At 40.1% G+C, this 21579-nt stretch overlaps 2 protein-coding genes and 1 long non-coding RNA gene across 26 annotated transcripts in view; 1 reads left to right on the top strand and 2 right to left on the bottom strand.

Annotated features, from left to right (window-relative positions):
• LOC111250427 (serine/threonine-protein kinase PAK 2-like) overlaps positions 1 to 9206 on the bottom strand; it is a 38713-nt gene extending 29507 nt beyond the window's left edge. For 5 of the 6 annotated variants that reach the window (XM_022805672.2, XM_086987999.1, XM_022805673.2 and 2 more), the window contains exon 1: positions 7219 to 9199. The gene's annotated coding sequence lies outside the window, so the exon portion shown is untranslated. Of the gene's footprint in view, positions 1 to 7218 lie in introns of all 6 variants that reach the window. The other variant, XM_022805675.2, reaches the window with a different exon arrangement.
• Positions 4637 to 7493, top strand: LOC147756291 (uncharacterized). Its single transcript, XR_015327012.1, has 2 exons — positions 4637 to 5505; positions 6100 to 7493. It is a non-coding gene; the product is annotated as an uncharacterized LOC147756291 (long non-coding RNA).
• A 627-nt stretch (positions 9207 to 9833) lies between the features above and the next one.
• LOC111250426 (fatty-acid amide hydrolase 2-like) lies at positions 9834 to 20051 on the bottom strand. Of its 19 annotated transcripts, none has more exons than XM_086987981.1 (10): positions 19991 to 20051; positions 16324 to 16427; positions 14913 to 15185; positions 13548 to 13812; positions 13238 to 13427; positions 12694 to 12853; positions 12186 to 12452; positions 11336 to 11680; positions 10599 to 10715; positions 9834 to 10128 (listed from the first exon to the last, which is right to left on the bottom strand). In XM_086987981.1, exons 1-10 carry the CDS (start codon positions 20034 to 20036, stop codon positions 10027 to 10029), a joined length of 1869 nt encoding a protein of 622 aa, XP_086844107.1. In that variant the 5' UTR covers positions 20037 to 20051; the 3' UTR covers positions 9834 to 10026. The 19 variants fall into 19 exon arrangements, with proteins under 19 accessions (XP_086844107.1, XP_086844108.1, XP_086844115.1 ...); XM_086987982.1 differs by having other exon boundaries at positions 14913 to 15119; XM_086987989.1 differs by lacking the exon at positions 19991 to 20051 and adding an exon at positions 18508 to 18660 and having other exon boundaries at positions 14913 to 15198.
• Positions 20052 to 21579: the final 1528 nt, after the last annotated feature.

The following is a 21579-nucleotide window of genomic DNA, read 5'->3' as shown; positions in this document are numbered from 1 at the left end:
TGAACCACCTTGTACGTCCCAAAGTTTAATAGATAAATCTATCACTATCGTGCCATCATATTAAATCGACACTCGTATGCTCGATGCAAACACAGTTGTGAAATTCAATTATACGGCTATATAACCGCATGCTTCCCCGTTACAGGGGAAAGGGTTGTGGTAATGAACCATAATATTTGCTAAGGACATAATAAGGGCGCCTAATGAAGTATCATCGCGTTTTTCTGCCCACAGCGTAAAAGCTACAACCGGACAGATTAGCTTGGTCAGGTTAAACGCACGACATGTGTATATAATACAGCTGCAATAACAGTAACAGCGGTAACAGTACCACTAGCAGAAAAACAAATAAAGTGGGCGGGAGTATATAAGTTATTCAGGGTTGTATAAGCGGTATCGACGCCAGCTAAAACGCATTGCGAATACCAATCGGCGAGTTTGACTGTGTTAAAGGCAGGAGGGCCGCCTATTCCCTGCGTAAGAAAAATAGTCACCAATAATAACTACAGTGGAACCGGTAATGGCATACATGTGACAACAAACTTTTTTTTTCAACAACAAGATTTGTTTTCTGCTAGCGGAGGCTTCCCTGTTTTGTACTTGCGGAGACGACTTGAAGAAAGAGTAGGCATTCTATAAAGAGCCTGAAATACAAACAGAATTGTCACACTTCGAAAAACTGTTGTACCGTTCGAGGTTAAGAGCGGATAAGGTTAGACTTGATGTCCTATCCGTATTTGGTGCAAGAAGACTTTGAACTACTTCTCGACGTCTGCGGTGTGATAACGTTGATGCACGCATATCATCGCCATTATTATATGAAACAAATTTGCATTCAACGTTACACGTGATCTTTTATTTATTTAATTTAGGAAACGATTAGGGTTCTAATAGAACGAGAAACATTAATCCTTTCGTCATGTTATCTTTCAAATAAAGTAATTGCATTGGCACGTGAGGAACGAGTTAGCTGAAAAAAACCAAGATAAAACTAACTGAAATCTTTGCAAATAAAAATAGCTCAAACAAACACGTTCATAATCAGGAAATAATATCTATACCTGCCAGTGCTATATAGTCCCTGTCTGAAAAGTTCAAATAAATTTTCCACTATTCCAACCTTTATAGTCTTTCCTCGTCAAAAAAATACCACGCTATTCTACACCCAAACGATGCCAACGGCAATTACGGTTCGCAGTTGTTTCACTTACTTCCATGCATTAAGTGCATTTAAAAATGGGTCCATAAAAAAGCAGGACCGTAAGATTTACTGGTTAGCATCACAAGGCCTGTCGGACTGACTACGTCGACTCCTAGTGCGACCAAAATCGAGATATGTGCACCAAGAATGCCCTGTATATATTCTTTTTATACTCCATTATCATATGGTGTTATGCATGGACGTGCATTTGTTGCTTGAACTGATCAAGGTGAAACACGTTTCCTCAACACGACAATCAGTGGAAGAAGTAGAACGCCTACAAATAAAAACAGGAATCTCTTCCGTTCCTTTTCATCTCCTCGATGGAGCATCTATTGAGTCCGCTGACCGAGTCTGTTACAGTTGCTTCTGCTACTACTCGTCTCGTTCTTTCTGATACCATAACTATAGGCGACACGGCTACGTTACACAGAGAAGCAACGGCGGTGGCGCGAGAACAGCTGGCAAGCCAATACACGAGGCGTCTTATTTTTTCTATTTCATTTTCTGCTGGTTGCAACGACTAACCATGAATCCGCAAACTGCATATGTACGCGCGCACGAACAAGATCCTTGATCCAGATGTAACGCCGAGGCTGCTGGCAATATTCACGGGCTAAACTGGCAGTGTTGTCTGCTGCTCTTTTATATCGATGACGGTGCCGCGTGCTCCGCTCTGCTCCATTAAATGGAATACTGAGCAGAAGCATTGCCATTTAGTAAGCAATAACGACAGTAATGACGAGGATAATAATAACAACGACAACGACGATGACGATCAAGAGGGTGGCCGTAACAACAACGGGATCAAAAGAGCTCGCGAACTGCAGTTCATGAGCGTCATACTAAACAAAAATATAACAACGACAAGATAACTCTGTACCACAGAAGCAACGCGTCAACAATACAGCGCTCTATAGATCAATAGAGCAAACTGTTACTTTCGACCAAAACGCGAATTCACTTACACATGGTTCCGACCTCAGCGGCGTGGACACGGCTACAACTAATATTATTAATAAATGACGATATGAGGACAATGAGCTGAAAGCGACTCAACCAGCCGAGGAAGCGGCAGCAGCAGCAAACAACAGGCAATGACCATAGTCGAACCGCTCGCCACTTGCGACAAGATGCTGCTGATTCCATTGCACTTACCACAGCCAACTAATCAATACATATATATACATACGCCTGATAACCGCAGAATACGTTTCGGTGCAAATATGACCGATTGTCTGCATGCAAATGATTCGAACCATTTTTTAGTGATATCAGTTATGCGTTATCTATATATAGCTGTACAGACTACATGCACAAGTTCATATGATTTACTTTATTCATAAAAACTTTTTTCTACTTCACTCAGTGCATTCAATTATATATATGTATATGGGTGTATCGCAAGGCTTGAATCAATGGTAACTGATATTTTAGGCCGGGCACTTTGCTTGTATCTGATATATTCACACGTAAAGCAGGTCCCAGATAAATCTATTAATAATGTCGTTATATATAAAAGCAGAATTATGTGCTACTGAAAGCCATACTCATTCTAAGACAAAATGGGTTACATAATTTCTGTAAGGCTTGCTGAGCAGTAGACTACGCTGTACGAACGCTGCTATGCATAATTTCGTGCTGGACCTACTAGAATTAAGAGTAGTAATCAGGTCCAATTTGCATGACTAGAAGTGGATTTTTTCGAGTGAAGGCCACATTAATAATCTGAGTCAATATAGAGACGCCAGAAATACTTTGAGCACTCACTCTAGACGGTCCCGCGCTGCCTTTGCGTAATTTCACATGTGACTACCTAATCAAGCTAATGGACAACTGCGATAGAATATGACTGAATCCAACAAACGATATTTAGTTAAAAGTAAAAATGGGTGCATTTTTCAAAAAGAAATCTATTACTGCACGAGCTGAATCATTTAACTTTACCTTACAAATGAAAATTTTACACACAGGCATATGAAACTGCGTTCCAACTTCTATATTCATTATAATACTAGCTAATGACTTACAATCAAAGCTACATAACGTAATTAACAACACCCTAAGTTTTTGGCCTGCAGTTCCATCAAATTGCAAACTATGTATGAAAAATGTATTGAAAAAGTCATCCAGGATATGACCTAGGCTTAGGCATGTGTTAATCTCATGGCATTTGCACAAGTTTGCGTTCACCGGTGTTTGACCGCAATGCACTGCAAAGCCGTCAATCGCAAAATGTTGATGAAAATTATATACCGAATATGTTAGTTGGCTTTGATCTATGTATTTTTGTATTTATCTTCAACATCAGTCAGGTTGTATGAATTGTACGCATTAGACAGTAACAGTATTGCTACATTAGCAAGAAACAACCATGCATAGAGAGATTATTAATAATTAAATAAAAAAGAATCTGTAAATTCAGCTATGTAAATAACTTGGACACAGATTTCTTGTGCAACATTTACAGGATTCTGGCGACGTTGTAAAATTGTTAGCATCGAAACCGATATAAAAATGATAGTCCCGAATCAAAAATCTAGACTAGCGAGACGATGTACAAAACAAGATGTTCCAGTTGTACGCCTATTCCAAAATCTCCATCTAACAGCATAGAGAATCCGCAAAAAAAAATTTCTCTATTTTTAAAAATGTTCAAGTTTTCAAACTTTTACTAACCATAGAAGAGCATGACCTCTACCCTTAGACAGACTTTTCTCAGTTCTTTATTGAGGTTCGTCAATATTCGTGCTGGCACTTAGTCTACGTACCTTACTTTTTCAAAATTGCTAATGTCCATTTTGGGCCTTACGGCAATCGGGTAATACTAGTTTGAAAAGCCACTTCGGACACGATAGATCCAAATGACTTGCCCCTTCGTATCCCGTTAGCGGGTCACAACCTTCATCTATTAGCAGATCGATTTCGAAACAGTTCTGTCCGTCCCGGACGACCTAAACGATTTTGAGTTTAGCACACTAAACTCGAAATCCACTAGGTCCCATACGTCCGTCAGCAAGCCGTTCTTGCGCCGCAGTAATACCTGTCCACTAAGGAGTTGCACATGAGACGAGACATCGCAAACAAATAAGGGTTAGCCTAATTGTGTCCAAAGCCTGGCCGTATCATATTGTTTCATACTGGCTTAATTCTCAAAGCATTGCCTTTAGCCACTTCCAGGGATTTGGATATATAGGCATTTCAATTGCACGTATCGCTAATTCGTCAACAGGGTATATTGGTATCAATTTTTCTTTTTTTCTTTTGTTATTATTATTTACTTCAAGTAGACAAGGAGAAATTTCCTAGTAAACTACTATAAAAACCCCAACTATATTGTTCATTAAAAGTCTCACACAGACAAAAATGGAGTAACATTCTGCTATGCTTGCAGAACTCAAACAAACAAACTAAAATGTCTCTTCGAGATACCTGGCCGTTCCATCAAGCGAGCAATCTAAAGAAATTAAAAGCGCTAGGAACAAATAAAAGATTTGCTCGTACAGACAAATTCCTGATGACTAATTAACGTTAGTAATTTGCCTCTCTGAATCTATCCATCCAAACATTTACTGTCCGCTCCGAAAGGCGAGATATTTAAGTACCATATAGATCAGAGAACAAAAATAGAAGGAGTGATTGATGCTTCGAACAGCAAGAGATCCACACGGCCTACTCCAGTAGGCCATGGAATGAAAGCGAAGAATCGCAAATTGAGCAAAATCTGGCGTATGCTGATCTCCCCACTAATGAGAAATAATTAGATAGACAGTCCTCGTGCAACGATGTAGAGGTAGAAGCGATGTTGCTAGTGTACTGCATTCGATTTTCTTGGGTGCGCTATCATAACATGTGTAAGTATCCCTGTTATACCCATACTGTTGACATAGCGCTTCACCACACAGAAGTATGCGCTGTATATGAAAATAAAACAGGCATACCACCCGTGAAATATAGGCTATCGCTGTTCGACTGTTACGCTGATGTACGCAAGTAGCGGAAACATACGGGAAGAAAAAGCCGCTGACCGAGTATAAGACAAAAAAAAAATAGGGAAATGCACTGTGGCACAAGGAATAAGGTTCGTGCGCGAAACAGAAAACTCAACCACCCAAGTGAGTTGCTGACCACTGCCAACTCGATCAATAGAAGACTATTTCAACCGTCTGATCTCAAGAGATATCGCAGAGCTTGGCGCTTAGAACTCGCAAGGTTAACGCGGCAGATCGCGTTTAGTGAACAACGGACGTCCCGCTTAAGAAAATAATAAGCAAGACATATGTATCGCCATATTATAATATAGGGTGAGTAAGGCTACGCCGCACGCTAAAAGGGAAAAAGACGACGCGCATATCTGGATAGACATAGGTCAACCAAGATCTGTCTGAATATAAGAAGCAGGTGTCAACGACACTCAGCCTCTGACTCAAAAATGTTAGCCTAGGTTTAGGACTACTAGCACAAGCAAGATGTTTACTAAAAATACTAGCTAAGAACACTAGAAGTTTTCTCTTAGTGTATTTGTATGATATATAAAAAATGGAATGTACACATAAGTGGCAGGACTATCAAACAAATAGTTCGATACAGAGTCTGTAAACAGCAAAAACAGTGATTATAAACACCTATTCCTAAGTATTTGATCCTTGTTCACCAGTTAAATATGGCAATGTAGTTAGAAATGATGATCAGCATCATGAACCACACCGGCGCGTATATGGCAGCTTGTTGTGGCTTAACTGGCAACGGTCTTGTTACGATCTAGCAAAGAAGTCGCACGTAATTTTCCAGCTGGCCATAATTGCGAATCGTGTTCGTTCTGTGTCCTGCATTCATAATGTTTCTATATTACGATACTACGACAAGTTATTTAATCAGTTCGTTTCATTGCGGAGCAGGCCACAACCAAGAAGAATAGATGCGAGATAAAGCAAAGATGATGATTCATGAACAGCTTTTAGGGAGCTGAAAACTGCCAGATCCGTGGGAGCATCTACACTATACTGTCGCCACTGGCAACGCCATTATCCTCGCTCATGGCACAATACAAGACCGACCCATAAACCGTGCAAGAAAACAGCAAACTGATACAAACAGACCGACCGTCTATAGACAGAAGCAACGCAACAGCAAAAATCATCTACACTCACGCTTTATCCTATTTAGGAGACAGGTCTGTATCGTAGCAGCCATTGGATATATTGGAAGAGACAACTCGCCTCGTCGTCTTTTCTACCCGTTTTTGTTCTAGTTCTAATCTAGTCATTATGCTAATAGCCGTTGTCATAACACTATATATACATACATTGTACTATGACAGCATTATGACTCTACTCGACCTATTATCCACTGTCGAAGGAAGGAGTTCAGTCGTCGCAGACACACAACAAAAAGTCGCATCAGCTGTATAGAATGAGAAAGCTGTTACAATAGTATAGTGTCGCAGGGTGATGAACATAGCAAGTGTGGGAAAGCGTCAATATGAAAAAGAGAACCATAAACTAATATTATATACCTTCAGTAAATATATCAATAAATCAATGAAACATTTCGTGTACGGACGCCGTCATTACCATTGTGTCGCTGATAGCTGTACGTCTGAGCGCTAAATATATTAATGTAGATAGCACTCCCCGCGACGCACTCTGCAATATAGTTTGCTGCTTAGCGACAGTTCAAAAGGATTAACCCTTTATTAAATGACAGCGTCTGTCTATTCTCTACCAAATAAATACTATCAATCGACAGAGCAGTGGAACCTGACAGTGATAACGTCGTAGCATTTAGCGTTATGCGTATTAAATACATTCGTACTGCACGCCCAAGTACCCATGTGTGGTCCTGCATAACGACATGTAGAGAGCCCTGCACTCAACACTGCGTCCAATGTCATCCAGGAATATATAATGCATTCATTCCAACAAGTTCAGATCGTAAATTCAAAAAGAAGACCCGCAATAAGGATAATCGCACGTTCACCACGTGCGTACATAAGCAAAATCAGGGAAACCGCTTACCTGGGGTGACACTAGCGGAAGCTGAGCCGATGTTTGAAAAGAATTCCTTATCCCACACGAATCTCAGGAAGTCGACAGTAATAGAACTGTTTACGAAGAGGAGACGCGACGGACAACGATTACCGCCACCTCTCAATCTCTACATCTCTGTTTGGATTTCTTCTGATCGGCGTCAACGTGCAAAGAGCACAACAGTTTTAGCTAGAGATGTTTCGCAACGCTCGTTCTTCTTTGCTTCCGAAACGCAGTCGCCTAAAGTGTGGTGTTCGTCAAAAGCCCATAGATAAGCATGAACTATTCATTTTATAGCGCTGTCTTCAAACGTGAAATGGTTTGAACCGCGAGCGACCTCACACCCACACATTTCACGCTGACAGCAGGAAATTCTCCTGCACCACGATGATGGAGTCGCAGAGAGTATGCTACTATGGCTTCTGCACGCGCTTGTACCGTTTCTTGTCGCCTCCGATGTTGTCACTCTGGTCCAAATACAACAGCATTTCAACGCGGCAGTAGTAGCAATAAATCAATTTCCGTGACCGACATGCAGCGCAGAGCTACGGTTATCTATGTACCCGAACCAATAATTAGTCGCAATAATGATAGCGGAGGGTCTTCGAAGAATGCACGCAAACATTCACGATGTTGGTATTCCGATGGAGTCACACGTAACTATCACACACTCACATAAAGGATGCATTCGCGAAAGAGCGAATCGCTTTGCGATTTAGACAGTGTTTATCCAGCCGTCTTCTCGCGAATTTGAAGAGGTGTGTGGTGCCCCCAACACCTCAGCAGGACATCACATCTCTCGCAGGCTGGACTATTCGCTCATACATAGGGAAACCTTAGTCGTAACTGCTCCCCTGTGATCAACAACCGCACCAGGCTGGCAGGGACGGAGGTTAGCAGCCCATAGGAGCCGTACTTAGAGTAAACGTACTCACTCCGGTACCCCACCACCCCACCCCATCCCCTCCCCCAGTCAGCAAGCGAACTGAACCGCACACGAGAAATCCCTCAGGCAGTCAGAGATGTAAAACAACTATTGTACAGAGTGCAATAGAGGCAGAGTCGCCGCGCCACTCTAACAAGTAAAGTAACGGCGCCCGTCTTATTCACCAGACCGAACCGACTAATCCGTCAAACAGGCGCCGATTCGACGCTAAAAAAGACGACGAACACATCGAGCGCTGGAGCTCCAATCTACTTGTTTTTTTTTTTTCACTGCTGCTGCGGCGGCTGATATCGGTTCAACTACACGAACTAAGAACAGCTCATTAGCTGGGTGGTTTGTCTGCCTGCTGTAAGTTCGTAGTGATCGGTCGGGAGGCGTCCAGTCAACACTTAAGTTGCACAGTCTGCTTTTTGCCAGTGCTGCCACTGGCGCAGATTTTTGTCGTGATCTGTTCCCGTCGTCCGTTTCGGTGCTGTGTCTTTAGGAGTGCCTCGCCGCCGAATCACTACGAGAGTCGACAAAATACAGAGCAGCAGTATTAGCAGCAGACCCAAACACGCAGAAACTTCCACAGCACCGACAGCGGTCGCAAGGCCGACAGGTAAACGAAGACAGACAGACAGACAGACAGACAGACAGAGAGCTATTCGTCGTTTGTACACAGCCCCCTGGCGGAGTGGATGGAGCCACCAACAGCATCACCACCTACTAATTCGACTACTCTACGATTACGTAGCGCAAGAAACCCGAGCACGGCACTTTGTTTCTCTCGCTTTCTTTCCGTCCTAGCTCACTCCGACGACGACATGTTTCTTCGTGGTACTGCGGCGGCGGCAGCGGCCGACTGTTTCTGCTACAGCAGCAGACGAAAACGACGTTCAAAACAACGATGGTCTCATCCAGACGCAGCACGAATGGGAGAGAGGAATAGAGTGTCGAGGCATGGCGAGTACAGTGGAAGCAAACATTGGCGTAGGCGAGCACAGCACCATTATGAGATGATCTTTGCTGACACAATTACCGGAAAGGAAGGGGCGTTAGTTCTAAACGTTTAAAGTAATAACGTAGTAGCGAATAAACGTGAAATGATGATGCGTTGAGATAGATTTGTTCGTTTTTTTCTTGTTTACATTCATTTGAACGAGTAACTGCTATGTAAAATCTACATATTAATTGGGAGTCATTGACTTACGCTCGATTTTTAGTATGGCTTCAATAATAATAGTAATGTCTTCGAGTTGATTCAGTGTCTAACGAGCGATGTCCGGATCGTTATAATTAACAAGTGTAAATAATTTTCCCCGTAGAGAAAAGATTGAAATTATTCGATATAGTAAAGAGGATATACTATAATACTGCTCATTTCATATATTTTACCCTGTGTAGTTCCATATAATAATAATCTCAACAATATTCAATTTCATCCTTTTCTTGTCTGTGTGCTCTAAATATTTTCGGTAGTTGAAAAGTAGAAGGGTCTTATTACCATCATAGCACAACGGCCTATACCACGTTTTATCTTAAGTAAAGTCCAGGCCATCGTTCAACACAAGCAAAATTTAACGTCATTTAAATTAGTAGAATGTTAAAAACATTTTTGTTGTAAGAATTATAATATAATTTTTTATACTTATTATTTTGAAATACGATATGAACATTTGAGTAAAGTCAAAGATTTATTTTTCCGTTAATTACAATATATTAAGATTTTATAGAAATAAAAATGGTCCTAAACATTACCTTTATTTTAATCGTCATTTATTAAGAATTAATATTTAATTATATGGTTACTGCTTATGATTAAGCTATTGACAAAACTCTTCTATAAAAGAGTCAGTCACGGCCAGTAATCAACGAATGATTTCACAGGGTGGGACATATCCTCCGAATTTCATTTCCAGCTTCTGCGCAAAGGCTAGGGTCAGGCGATCGTTGCTGTGTCCAGCAATTATCTGTAAGTGTAAAAATAATGAAGACATTAGTCGCCACACTATCGCGGTAATGTCTTTTCTTCCGGACATCCGCCATATAGGACCGGGTTTAAGAAAAATTATGAAATGTGTGAGTCTAAAATCGCCTTGAATAATCAAAAACATAATATAACCTAAGCTTGCATGCTTTCAAGCTCGTACTAGTCCAATCGTATCATCAAACAACTGCTCAACTTGGAATTGGCACGAAATAAATACCAGAATAGTTAAGTTACTTCGTTAAAGAAAAGTTACTTAAGAACGTAAGCCTGCAATAATGACGCTCTAGAGATCGGATCATTATCACACCGACGTGTCTGATAGCCGTCTGCTAATATTACAGTATCTACGAAGAAATAAGGAACTGTGTCGATTTCTGATATGCGGGATCAAGTTTTACTGTCATCAGACCGTTCAGTCTGATATGTTTCAACTTTGCAGCAAACACGAACCTGTACTGAGAGCGGTATGCCCCGAGAACTGAGTCCCATAGGAACCACTGTGCTGGGAAGTTTCAAGATGTTGATGAGTCCCGCCAGGCCGAGATACAATGCAGGATGACACAGTGTCTAGAAAGATGAAGGCAGCAAACGCGGAATCGTGTTAATCATGCCCAGCGCTGTAATATTAAGAATACTATCTGAAGTTGTAAATAATTCGAAATTAGAAATCTTTTCCGTTACCCAAACATTTTTAGGCCATCCTTGATGGCCTTACAGGCCTACATAGGATTTTTGACCGTTTTACAATTTGACTACTGAAACGCTTTATCGGTCATTTTCACTAAAAGTTCTATGGGTTTTTAATGACTCTTCATGCCACCAAAAATAATTTTTACGAGATGATCACTATAGTAGTAACGACATAGTAGTAATGATCTCGTAAAAAAATGAGTATTCGTGTTAGATTTCTTAATTAACTTATCAGCATTTTGTTAAGTTCAAAGGGTAAGTAGGTAACTTATATTTAACAAAATAAAGCTCTAACCAAACACTGAAATCAGCGTTCGGTTTGTTTCTTGACTCTACCGTTTATTTCATATCGCTTCGGACATATTGGTCGCGACAATTTAAGTTAATTTGCTAATGCTAATAATGTATCTGATCCATCCCAAAGTAATGCAAGTAATGTTATTACAATATAAGGCTATATCCTGTCAAAGAACAGAACTAACTTGAAAATTGCATACCCCGTGGTGAAATGGTGCTACCGATAGGCTGGATGGAAGAACGAGAATACCATCATTTTTCAAGAGATCGTAAATCCGTTTTTTGAATTCTTCGAACTGCTCTAAATCTGTTCGACATTTGTCGGGGTTATTCCGATACATTTCATCGAGCAAACTTATAGTTATACCGGGGATGGTCCGTTCGGAAAAGCCTCCTGCATGTTTTATCAATTCCATAATTGGGTCCCATGCGTTTCCGTGCTCATCGAAGCTAAATTTAAGCGGAGGAGCACCGTAAGCAGCGAACTGAGCAAGCCAGTAGTAAGAACCTCGGATCATCTGCTCTGCATCTGGAAATGGCTTAATCTGCGACAAAAAATTTCATTTATGTCCATTTCTATATATTATCGTTAAGAAAAGATACAAATAGGTGCGCGTTTGAATGAGATTTGTTGTAACAATCCAGGAATGGATTATGAATCAACATTTTCATGCAGGACTCCACTGATATTAGTGTTGTTGTTCTTAATTTAGGTAACATGATTTCTAGGTAAAGGTCAATTACGTTGCAGACAAGTCCCTTGCAGCCCTTTCAACTTAGCAACGACAACAACAAAACATTAATGATTAACACGCGTACATGAGAACCACAATCAAGCAAAGATTTAGCTCTTTCAGAAATATCTAAAGTAATGCATCACTCTAGATTTTCTACGATACTTCCACTGCTTACTGGCCGTTTGCATTAGGTTATAGGAAGAATAAAACAGACAGGAGCTACATTACATAAGATGGCTCCAACGCTACGTTGAAAATGATTTTATCTCTTCTTCGAAATATTCACAATGCATTCATTTGTGGCTAATCGTACCTCGGCATTAAGGTCGTTTTTGATAAAGTTTACAACCCGATGGACCTGTAGGCGAACCTCAGGCTGAATCGCAGAAATATAAGAGGCCCCCTCGTTGTCGCAGAAGTAATATTTGAGCTCACGGAGTTCGACTGGCTCATCGAGTCTTAGAGCTGCAGGATCATCTACCATAATTTTTAACATAGCTACTAAATCCTCCGTAGACCGTGCCATTGGTCCTATAATTCCAATGAGGGATTTTATTTCTTGGCCCGTCGCAGGCAGCACCTGTAAGAAACACATCGGTCCACTAGTAATCGACCAAAGAGAGCTTCAGCTCCTTATTATGCACTTAGAATGAGATGGACTTTATTAGAATTCATGCTTGATGAACGTTTGATCTATCGTGAATAGGCAAAAGCTAACAATTTGCTCGTGGAAATCATATTTATTAGATTAGCACTAAAATCGTTACAAATGGATAGAAGCGATCATCTAACAATCACAATCGCTGAAAAACTTCACTAACTCCTTCACGCGTAAGGCACCCTGGGGTGAGCTTATGACCGAAAATACCGCACCACGCCGATGGGAGGCGGACCGAACCTGCAATATCCGTACCAACGCCCCAAACTGATGCACAGGCCCCTACCAGGGCACCCTCACCACCGCTGCTGCCACCAGGGGTCCTGCATAATTTTAACGTGGTGGAAAACTGTTATATAGTGATCTACGAGCATTTTTTGTTTGTTCCTCCGTGAACTGCCGACTTATAAGCCTACTGATAGCTTAAATATGGTTGCTTCGTAGGAAATAATCTACCGAATTATCTGTAGAAAGCTTTGCCTGAGTTGCAGGCTGCATCGCTTTCTTTTGCCTCTGCATACATTTGCATAGATCTAACTAACATGCAAAAAGAAGCATATGCATAATGCGACAAAGTTAGCTACATGATTAATTAAACGAAATGTAGGTCTTAGTTCGTAAATGAACTAATTCTGCTCGTCTAGATTACGTTGCTAGGAGATTTCCATCCACTATACGTAATACCTATGTATCTATGCATTACGAACCTGTGCAAATCATAAGGGTTGTTGGTGCGACCATAAAGGTGATTCCCGTTTTCGACCCAAAGACACATCTCAGGTACGTTCGAAATAGCCAAAGGTATTCCACCTGCGGTTAGCATGCGGGCAACGCAGACGGCGTTCTTTTTTGCGCGGACACCGCGACGTGTTTTGCTACCGCAGGTCGCTAGCATTCCTGTAAATTAGCGACATCGAATAAATATTACCATTAATGACCTGCGCTCTTGTATTTTCGTTTGTGGGCTAACTTCGATTTCACTACACAATACAAGTTCTATTAAAACCATTTGTTTACCACTAGATATAATTCGTTGAAGATCAGCTTCAAGTTGTTTAGGTCTACCTTGAACACTAATGGAATCTTTGACCGTAAAAGGGACGCCAAGGAAGGGTTTCTTGTTGGCAAGTTCCTCGACGTCCGTACAGGCTGCCAGCTCTTTATCGGCCTGACGCGCGTCATCAAGGGCGGCCTCGAAACGATCTTCAACAACTGCATGAAGAAGGGGGTCGACCTCACGGATACGGGCAATCACTGCGTTGACCAGTTGTTCCGACGTTAACTAAAGTGACATATGTACTCTGTTATATCAATACCCTTGTGAATGTTTTGAAAAACTAAAAGGGAACGACGTTCGAAAAAGCATAATATCATTATGCTTTTTATCTCTTTATAAAGCGTCTCTGATAGAGACGCTTTATGCAAAGGAGCACGTATGTATATTTGCAAAACAGACGTTAGTCAGTGAATGCAGTGATCAGAAATTAATATATACCTTAAAATTAAACTGATTAAGGGAAGTGTTTGAAGCACGTACGGGCGACTTCATAGAGGCGGCAGAACTTCCTTTATTTTTAATTAACGTTACACAATTGGTTTTTCATTCGTATGTAAAGACGAGTAGTTCAAGTTTTTGCGTACCTTCATTCTATTTGGATATAAAACCCTTAGTGCCATAGAGAATCCCTAATTTCTGATTCTGGTTTATCGAGTCTAACACGGGGCACAATACACGTAAAGCCCAGTTCCCATCCACTTTTTATAATCCGCTTCCTTATATAGAAAGATAAAGTGGTTGAAATGCTATTAAACACTGCTAACTTGTTGTTTAACAGTATTGTTCGTCAAAATACTTAAAGTCACATAATTATAGGACTGACTATGTTACGGTTCATCAAATATACAAATAGTCCATTTAAGTCATCATGTAGATTGAGGTTACTTATTCTTGAATTGGTTCCATATAGAAGTAGATACGTGTCGTTAAGCTTTGCTCGAATGGAGTCCATGCAAGTAAAGTAGATGATCTCTAGACTGTATATGCCGTCTCGTGTTGGCCTAGCGCGTATGCCACTTGGTCGAGCCTCGGTAATTATTGGCCGGTTTATTGCGGTCGTAATACGTCCCAGTTTGTTCTATCTAAAAATACCTTATGGGTACGGCTTGTTTGTTCGTTCTGTTGCAGGCAAATAAAAAAAAAACAAACAACTTCTACTGTCCTGCTAAAACTGTGCCCAGCGTATTACACAAACCTCTTAGCGTTATGACTATATCAATAAGAACAGTAGTAATATTGTTTCTAGCGATGTTTTCCTTAATGCATAACTTGTTTTTTCCACGGCTAGACACTCACTTATGCACAGCTCTTGTTTCTGTGCCTACCTTCTTTTCGCGAATCATCCTAGCTAGTTTCGTTGCCGAATAGGATAGAAATTCGCTCCGAATTGGTGGAAGCCGCCGCCGACCATCGCGAAATCCTTGATGCCACAAATACTTGACGGTGTCGTAGATTCGGATAGTGGCGAACGTAAGTAGCTCACTCAAGAAATGAAAGACGCGTAGCCACATTGCCATCGTGAGACTGAGAAACTGGCGAACGTGTTTTGTTATCCAGGGCATAGCAAACATCTCTATGGAGCACTCTCGCCTGTTGAACTAGATAAATGGTCTATTTGGTGAACAAGATGGCGTTAGTTATCGACTCTGTAACATTGTTCCTGTCAGGTGAAAATTCCTAGACGCCACTTAGCAGCTTAGATTACTCTCCATAAAGCTGGCTTCAGTTTTGCCCTGCTGTGGACGGCTGTATTCGGCTACGGTAATTCTGAAATGTCATGCAATCCGCCTTTTGTCGACTAAAAATATTAGTGACAAGGTAGCGGAACGCCTATCGCAATTGCAGCGTTCGCCAATAAATAAATGAGTGAGTAAATAAACAACTGTTGACATGTTTAGTTCGAGGTAGCTTTTTTACGGTAAATTACGAAGTGGAGTTGTTGATGACAAAAAACTGGCGTCTACTCTTCGCGCTGTTCATAAGCATGTGCTTCGCCAGTCTTCTAAATAGTCGTTCATACTCTTGCAACCCAATCAACAATTCTGATTTTTGATGCTATGTATTATATACATCATTATTTATATACATCATGTATTATAGTTCGCTACATTGTGCGATTTAGCCTATGCTCCTGTAGCCAAAAATCTTACTATATAATAAACAAAGATCAAATTTATTTTTCCTTATAAATCCTTTTGCTGATTTCAATGCAGTACGATAGTCTGACTCATGAGATTATTTAATGGAACTCGTTTCTGTTTTTTATATCTATTTCAGAGCTACAAGCGTGTTTCCTCCTCTGTGATATAATCCTTAAGACTATTATATGGCTCCCTTTGAGCGATGATGTACCATAAATATCGCAGTAATAATTCCTTTGCGTGAATCAACAACTAGACACGTCAAGCGACCTTTATCCAGTGGATCTAAAACATTTATCATGAAAACATTAGGTCTACTTTTTTTTACAAGTGTTTGCTCTTAGTTCTTTTGTAGATGGAGATCACATACTAAATACTAGAGTATATGAGTAGCATATTACGCCTACCTATCTATAACTATCAACATCTTTTTCAGCGTAACAGAAGAGTAGTAAATAGGCTTGCGTGTCGAATAAAGAAAACATGAGAATATAAAAAAAAACACATTTTAGTAAGTTCGGTAACTGAAGGCTAGAAGCTATAGTTAATTAACTAAAGTTAATAGGTACAAGTAGGCAAAATGAAAATCAAATACCAGAAATAGAGACAGGGAATAGTTAGAGTCCGTATCGCATGTTTGCTCCTCTGAGGCAAATGTCTTTATTACCAAGGCGTCTTGCAATTCTCCGGTCAGTAGAACTGAAAACCAATATAATAATGGAAATATTTTTTTTAAGTTACCAACAGTTTAATGGGCTGGACTGGACTTGAGATTTCTCAATGTAACGATATTTGCTTTGTGCTAAACATACCGGAAAAAAACGAGAGACAAACATAATGAAACAGATACGAAGTACGAGTAAACTCGCCGAAACTTTATAGATAGATGCATATTGTGTTCTATCCATTACGTAGTATGTAATTGGTTAACGCAGCAGTTAGCTTCCATTACTTATATGTCGGAGATATATTTTAGGTTCAGCTTGACACTGATTCATTGTTTTACTTCTGTCATTCTCCATAATTGCCGTTGCAATTTTTACTGTGATTAGGACGTAGTTGAAATACTTGCTCTAGGAGAGGATCGTCCTTAAGGGGGCAAGCCTTTAGTCAACACAAGGCAAACGGAAATGAATTTTATTCTGGATTTATGCATCTGGTCTTGTTGAAAGATTTTGAAAGGACAATTAATAATCTGATAGACATGGCAAAATTGAATAAAGAGTAGTGCTATATTTCGGGCTTATAATTTTGCGTAAATTTCATGATCATGTGACTACGGTCGCATGCGATATACAATTTTCGAACAATTTATATTGAAAAAAAAAACGTAACTAAACTCTTTCATCCTGCCCATTCGTAATGTACGACTACCTCTCTGTTTATTTCTATGGAACAGTCACCATCAGGCTGCTCTGCAGTCGGTGGTCGACTAGCTGACGGAGTTGACTGACCTGTTGCTGCGTATAGTCTCGACGTATGAACTTCAGTAAAAGCTTCACTAACTTTACAACGTACATTATTTAAATATAACACAATTAGTTTGAGCATCAAGTGTCACATGAACAAAAGTGGAGCTTCGATCACGAATTTTGAACAGAAATACGCCGATTTTTAAGTAACGCCATGGTCAGCCAGCAACCGATTACCATATGTTTTTTTCTCCGAGATATGACCGCATAGCGTTAAAGAAATTGAGTTTTTGCTAACTTCATTCGGCTTTTTCCTATTGACGTTATATGTTATAGTATATGCACAATGGTACCTGCTTCTGTCGCTAGGTAGAGCCACCTATGTCGCTAAACGGGACACATTTAATAGTAAACGAATAGCTGCTGCAAATTTTAAGAAGCGTTGGCAGGCCAAAAGTAAACATATAGTAAAAGGAACGCGTATAATGTATTTGGAATTGAAAGTAAGGTTTATGCTAAACTTTGCATCATTTTATTAGGTGGACAAATATGCCTGAATCGAGAAGAAGTTGTGCCACTGCGTAACTAATGTTATCTGTGGCACATAGAGATTAATACAAGGAATTCCTTGGAATATATTTACCGAACTTTATTAGTCAAGTCTAGAGATTACTAGTGAAGTACAGTTTAAGTCTTCTCCACTTTCCAAAAATGTCACGCGACGAAAATAGAACGCATTGTTAAGTGTAGATTTCGGTGCGTACCAGTTGTAAAAAAAAGGTGCACGTAGTTAGGTAGCCAGCGAATCGAATGAATATGTATTCAAAATACTGTAACTTTTGAAGAAATGTACGCATTTCCCGTTTCGGAAAATTTGCTTTCAACACTTAGCGATTATTACTAATTTAGAATGGTAGACCTCGTACCATGCCGTCACCGCCAAATAACGACATTAAGCTACTGCAAGCGGTTGATTTGCTTTAGCAAATACCGAGCTCGTAATGAACGATCACACTACCCTACACCATATCGTACATACGACAGTGACAAAAGATCACGCCTTGAAATTGGATTACTACATACGGTGCGCTTGATGATTCTTCCGAGGACAGATAAATCGTCACACACTTCATCTACAAGATTTGAAGCAGATATTCTCCCTAAAAAACCGCAAGAATAAACTTACAACAAAATTGTCGACCATCTAAAAAAGAACCATTTTAATGTTATGGGCATGTCGATATCGGTACTTGAAGATGCCGGACAGTGACGATTCTTCAAACACATTCGACGAATACACCAAAACTGTAAATAAAGTCTAAAAGTTTGCAAAGATCGTTGCCTAACATTACACCTAGCTGAAGCACCTTAGTTGGATGCGTGGCCTTAAGAAGCCAGAGGACGAGGAAGCAGTCAAGTAGCATCTGAACGATAAATGTACAATTAGATTAGGAAATGCGCAGCGTATCAGAAAATTCCTATAACTGGTAAGAAAAAAAAACGTATATACAAAAAGTCTCGTCGTTCGAAGTCGTTTGAATGTGACTACCTCAAGTTTCTCCACATCACCGCTGAAGCCATGCACGTTTTGCTAAAGGAATCAAATGGTGTCACAGGACAGGTAACACCGCGAACATTCTCGTAACCACCACACGAGTTGTCACCAACTGACAGATTTGTCACGTGCAACGGTTCACACAGACGGTTCACAGACGGTTCACTCAGCTGTGCGATAAAGCAGCGTACGCGGTCGCACGATTTTGTCTAAATAAATAGGAATAATCAGACACGTTTTGGTAGAAGAAATTACACTGTAATAATTGTGTGATGACACGTGGGGTTTTATATTGACACTAAGTGGAATGTAACAACAGTTGTGTGTAGTAGGACGGCCTGAAAACTTCAAGTGCCACTTAAATTATTTTCGACATTTTTATTTTTTTATATTATTCTATATTAATGAACATATTAAACATACATTATTTTAACCTTAAAGAACATCAGTTCGTACAAAATTAGACTACATCGGTTGTTTTCCTTTTTTTTTTTAAATGCGTTTTGTATGATAAAGTGTATAGGGGGCAGTTGGCCAGAGTATATACGCGAGACTACTCGGATCGTCCCGGTTAAAAAAGGTCTTGAATTAAGCTTGTTGGTGCTTTAGAAAATGTACAAATGCAAGGTCCAAAAATCAACATGAGTGCATGAATAACAATGAGACCTGAAAAAATATTCTCATTTTCTCTTGGCTTTTGTAAGACAACCGAAGCAGGCCAATAATTAGAATCTCCAACGCACAACCAATGAGGTTCCATAAATCTGGGCCTGCTTTATACGGAGTTGAAATTAAACCATTATAAAGGTAGAACTGCAACTTCTACACGAGTACTCTAAATAAGGAGCCTGCAACAACGTCAAAAAGAACTGAAGAGATCAGATATTGTGCTGACAATGAAATAGATCTCATATCGTTAATATATGTTTATTAATTTTAACGGCGGAAAGTATATGAGTCATATAGTCCAAATGCACATGGTTTGCCCATTGATCTAGGCAAAACGTTTTAGGAACTACTCGCGATAGATACAACGAAAAATCCTTTTTGGCCTATTAGATTAACCTTTAGCGTTAAGCGTAACGCAGCTCAATTTTAGCGAGTGATGAATCTGGTGTTAGGTGCTTTCGATGACATAAGAAGCTGTCTCATTAATTTTGTTGTCAAGGGATCCACGCATCGCCGAACGACGCATGCGTGGTAGACTGTCTGGGCTATTATTCGGGGAAGCGGATCCAATAATAAAATAAGGCTTGTAAAATTTAGCTTTCTAAAAACAAAAATGCAACATGTACCTTGTATGATGTTGGGGAAGACTAGACGGCATAACTTGGCTACCATCAAAAGTACTCTTAACTCGTCACAATCCAAAGCTTCCAATTGAAATGGCTGTACGACGATGGTTACAATCGGAACGGACCCATAACTAAATGCATGGTTCTCTCGTATATATAGGAGGCGGTACATGACTGAATCGACTACTTATTATCACGGAGAAAAGCTACGCAGAGAGAAAAAAATAGCTTTGGTAACTGTTTTTTTCATATATTATGAATACATACGCGATTATAGATTGATACTGTTATCCGTTTACGGATAGCTCCTTGCTATTTTTAAGAGTGCGAAAGAAACGCCTGTACATAACAAAACACAGCTTAAACAACGGCCCATAATTTTACTCAGTCATGACATCAATATAAGAGATACAACAATTGTAGGTGCCAGGCAAAGATATACGCTTCTAGACCTCGGTTTTAGCAAGTCGAAATTCAAGACGCCTGCATACACGGTTGTATCTAATGCAAAGGGTCTAGTAACCGATCTAGTACGCGAGATAAGAACTCACTGATAATCGTCGGTCAATCACCATCGACCAATCGATGGGATAGGAGAAGTTTCTACAACTCATACTGTATTCGGCTTATTAGAAGGAAACATAGGATTCGTTCTGTCTGTTAAGCTAAATGTAATGTAGACATCACTTCCCTAGCGATATGTTAGTAAATATGCATAGATTCAGTAAAGGCTGCTTCACTCAGCGATGCTAGAAAGAGAAATTTGAGAATCGTTCTGTTCGCACCCGGAATCGTTTGATTTTGCTGGCGCAATAAACAGTATGATGATCCTAGCTGGGGTAAAGTATTTCCATTCATCCATCCAAGAGCTGAACCAATATAGACCTTCGAAACACATCCGCTCCATATACTGAATACAATACGGTAGCCGTTAACAACGGAGTATAACATTTGAATTATTCAATAAAATTTTTATTTCAATAGGATTAGCATAGATAGGAACAGTAGCAGCTTTCCGAGACAGTTCAATGGAGTTAAAGGGTCTGACGATACCTCTGGGAGAATGCAGAGGACGTTAAGACGTTTGTTTGGCATTGAGGAGAATGGACGCTTAATGCTACAAACGTATTGCTTCGGTTCTGACGAGTACGGTGCAAAGCGTCATCGGAATTATTTGTGGACCGAAAATTTCGTACCAATCCACCATGAAGGAAGTGGTTCGATGTTAGCACTAACATACAAAGAATTAACGAAGCGGTGTACCGAAAAGGTGATGTTTACCAGAAGAAGAAGAAGCTTGCAAAGATACGTACATCTAAGGAAATCAACATGAATAATGGGACAAATTGCCCGCCATTTGGGACAGGCTGTATAGGAAGCCCGTGTCAAAAATTTGTTATAGAAACAACATGTAATACAACTAAAGAAGTGTACCTTTACTGGCTTTCAAGTTCATTCGAAATGAGCAGAAGACCTCGCATGACACATGTGTTGCAAGGCTGTGTTCATCTTCGCCTATCTCCGCTAAACTGAATAAACGTCCACCACTCTCAGGTACCATTAATTGCGTAATACTACGTTTTAAGCGT

This window comes from Varroa destructor, unplaced genomic scaffold (assembly GCF_002443255.2).
Source record: "Varroa destructor unplaced genomic scaffold, Vdes_3.0 BEIS01000004.1, whole genome shotgun sequence".
In the NCBI taxonomy this organism is placed as follows: Eukaryota; Metazoa; Arthropoda; class Arachnida; order Mesostigmata; family Varroidae; genus Varroa; species Varroa destructor.
Note: the sequence above shows the minus strand (reverse complement) of the source record. Positions and strands in the feature narration are given on the sequence as shown.

Excerpts from the sequence above, each read along its gene's own strand:
- LOC111250426 (XM_086987983.1), bottom strand. The coding sequence starts at position 17,279 with ATGCTCAAACTAATTGTGTTATATTTAAATAATGTACGTTGTAAAGTT. Across the intron at positions 15,186-16,323 it reads ATTCCCTGTCTCTATTTCTG|TTCAACAGGCGAGAGTGCTC; the intron begins GTATTTGATTTT and ends CCATTTATCTAG. Across the intron at positions 10,716-11,335 it reads TAGCACCATTTCACCACGGG|ACACTGTGTCATCCTGCATT; the intron begins GTATGCAATTTT and ends TCATCTTTCTAG.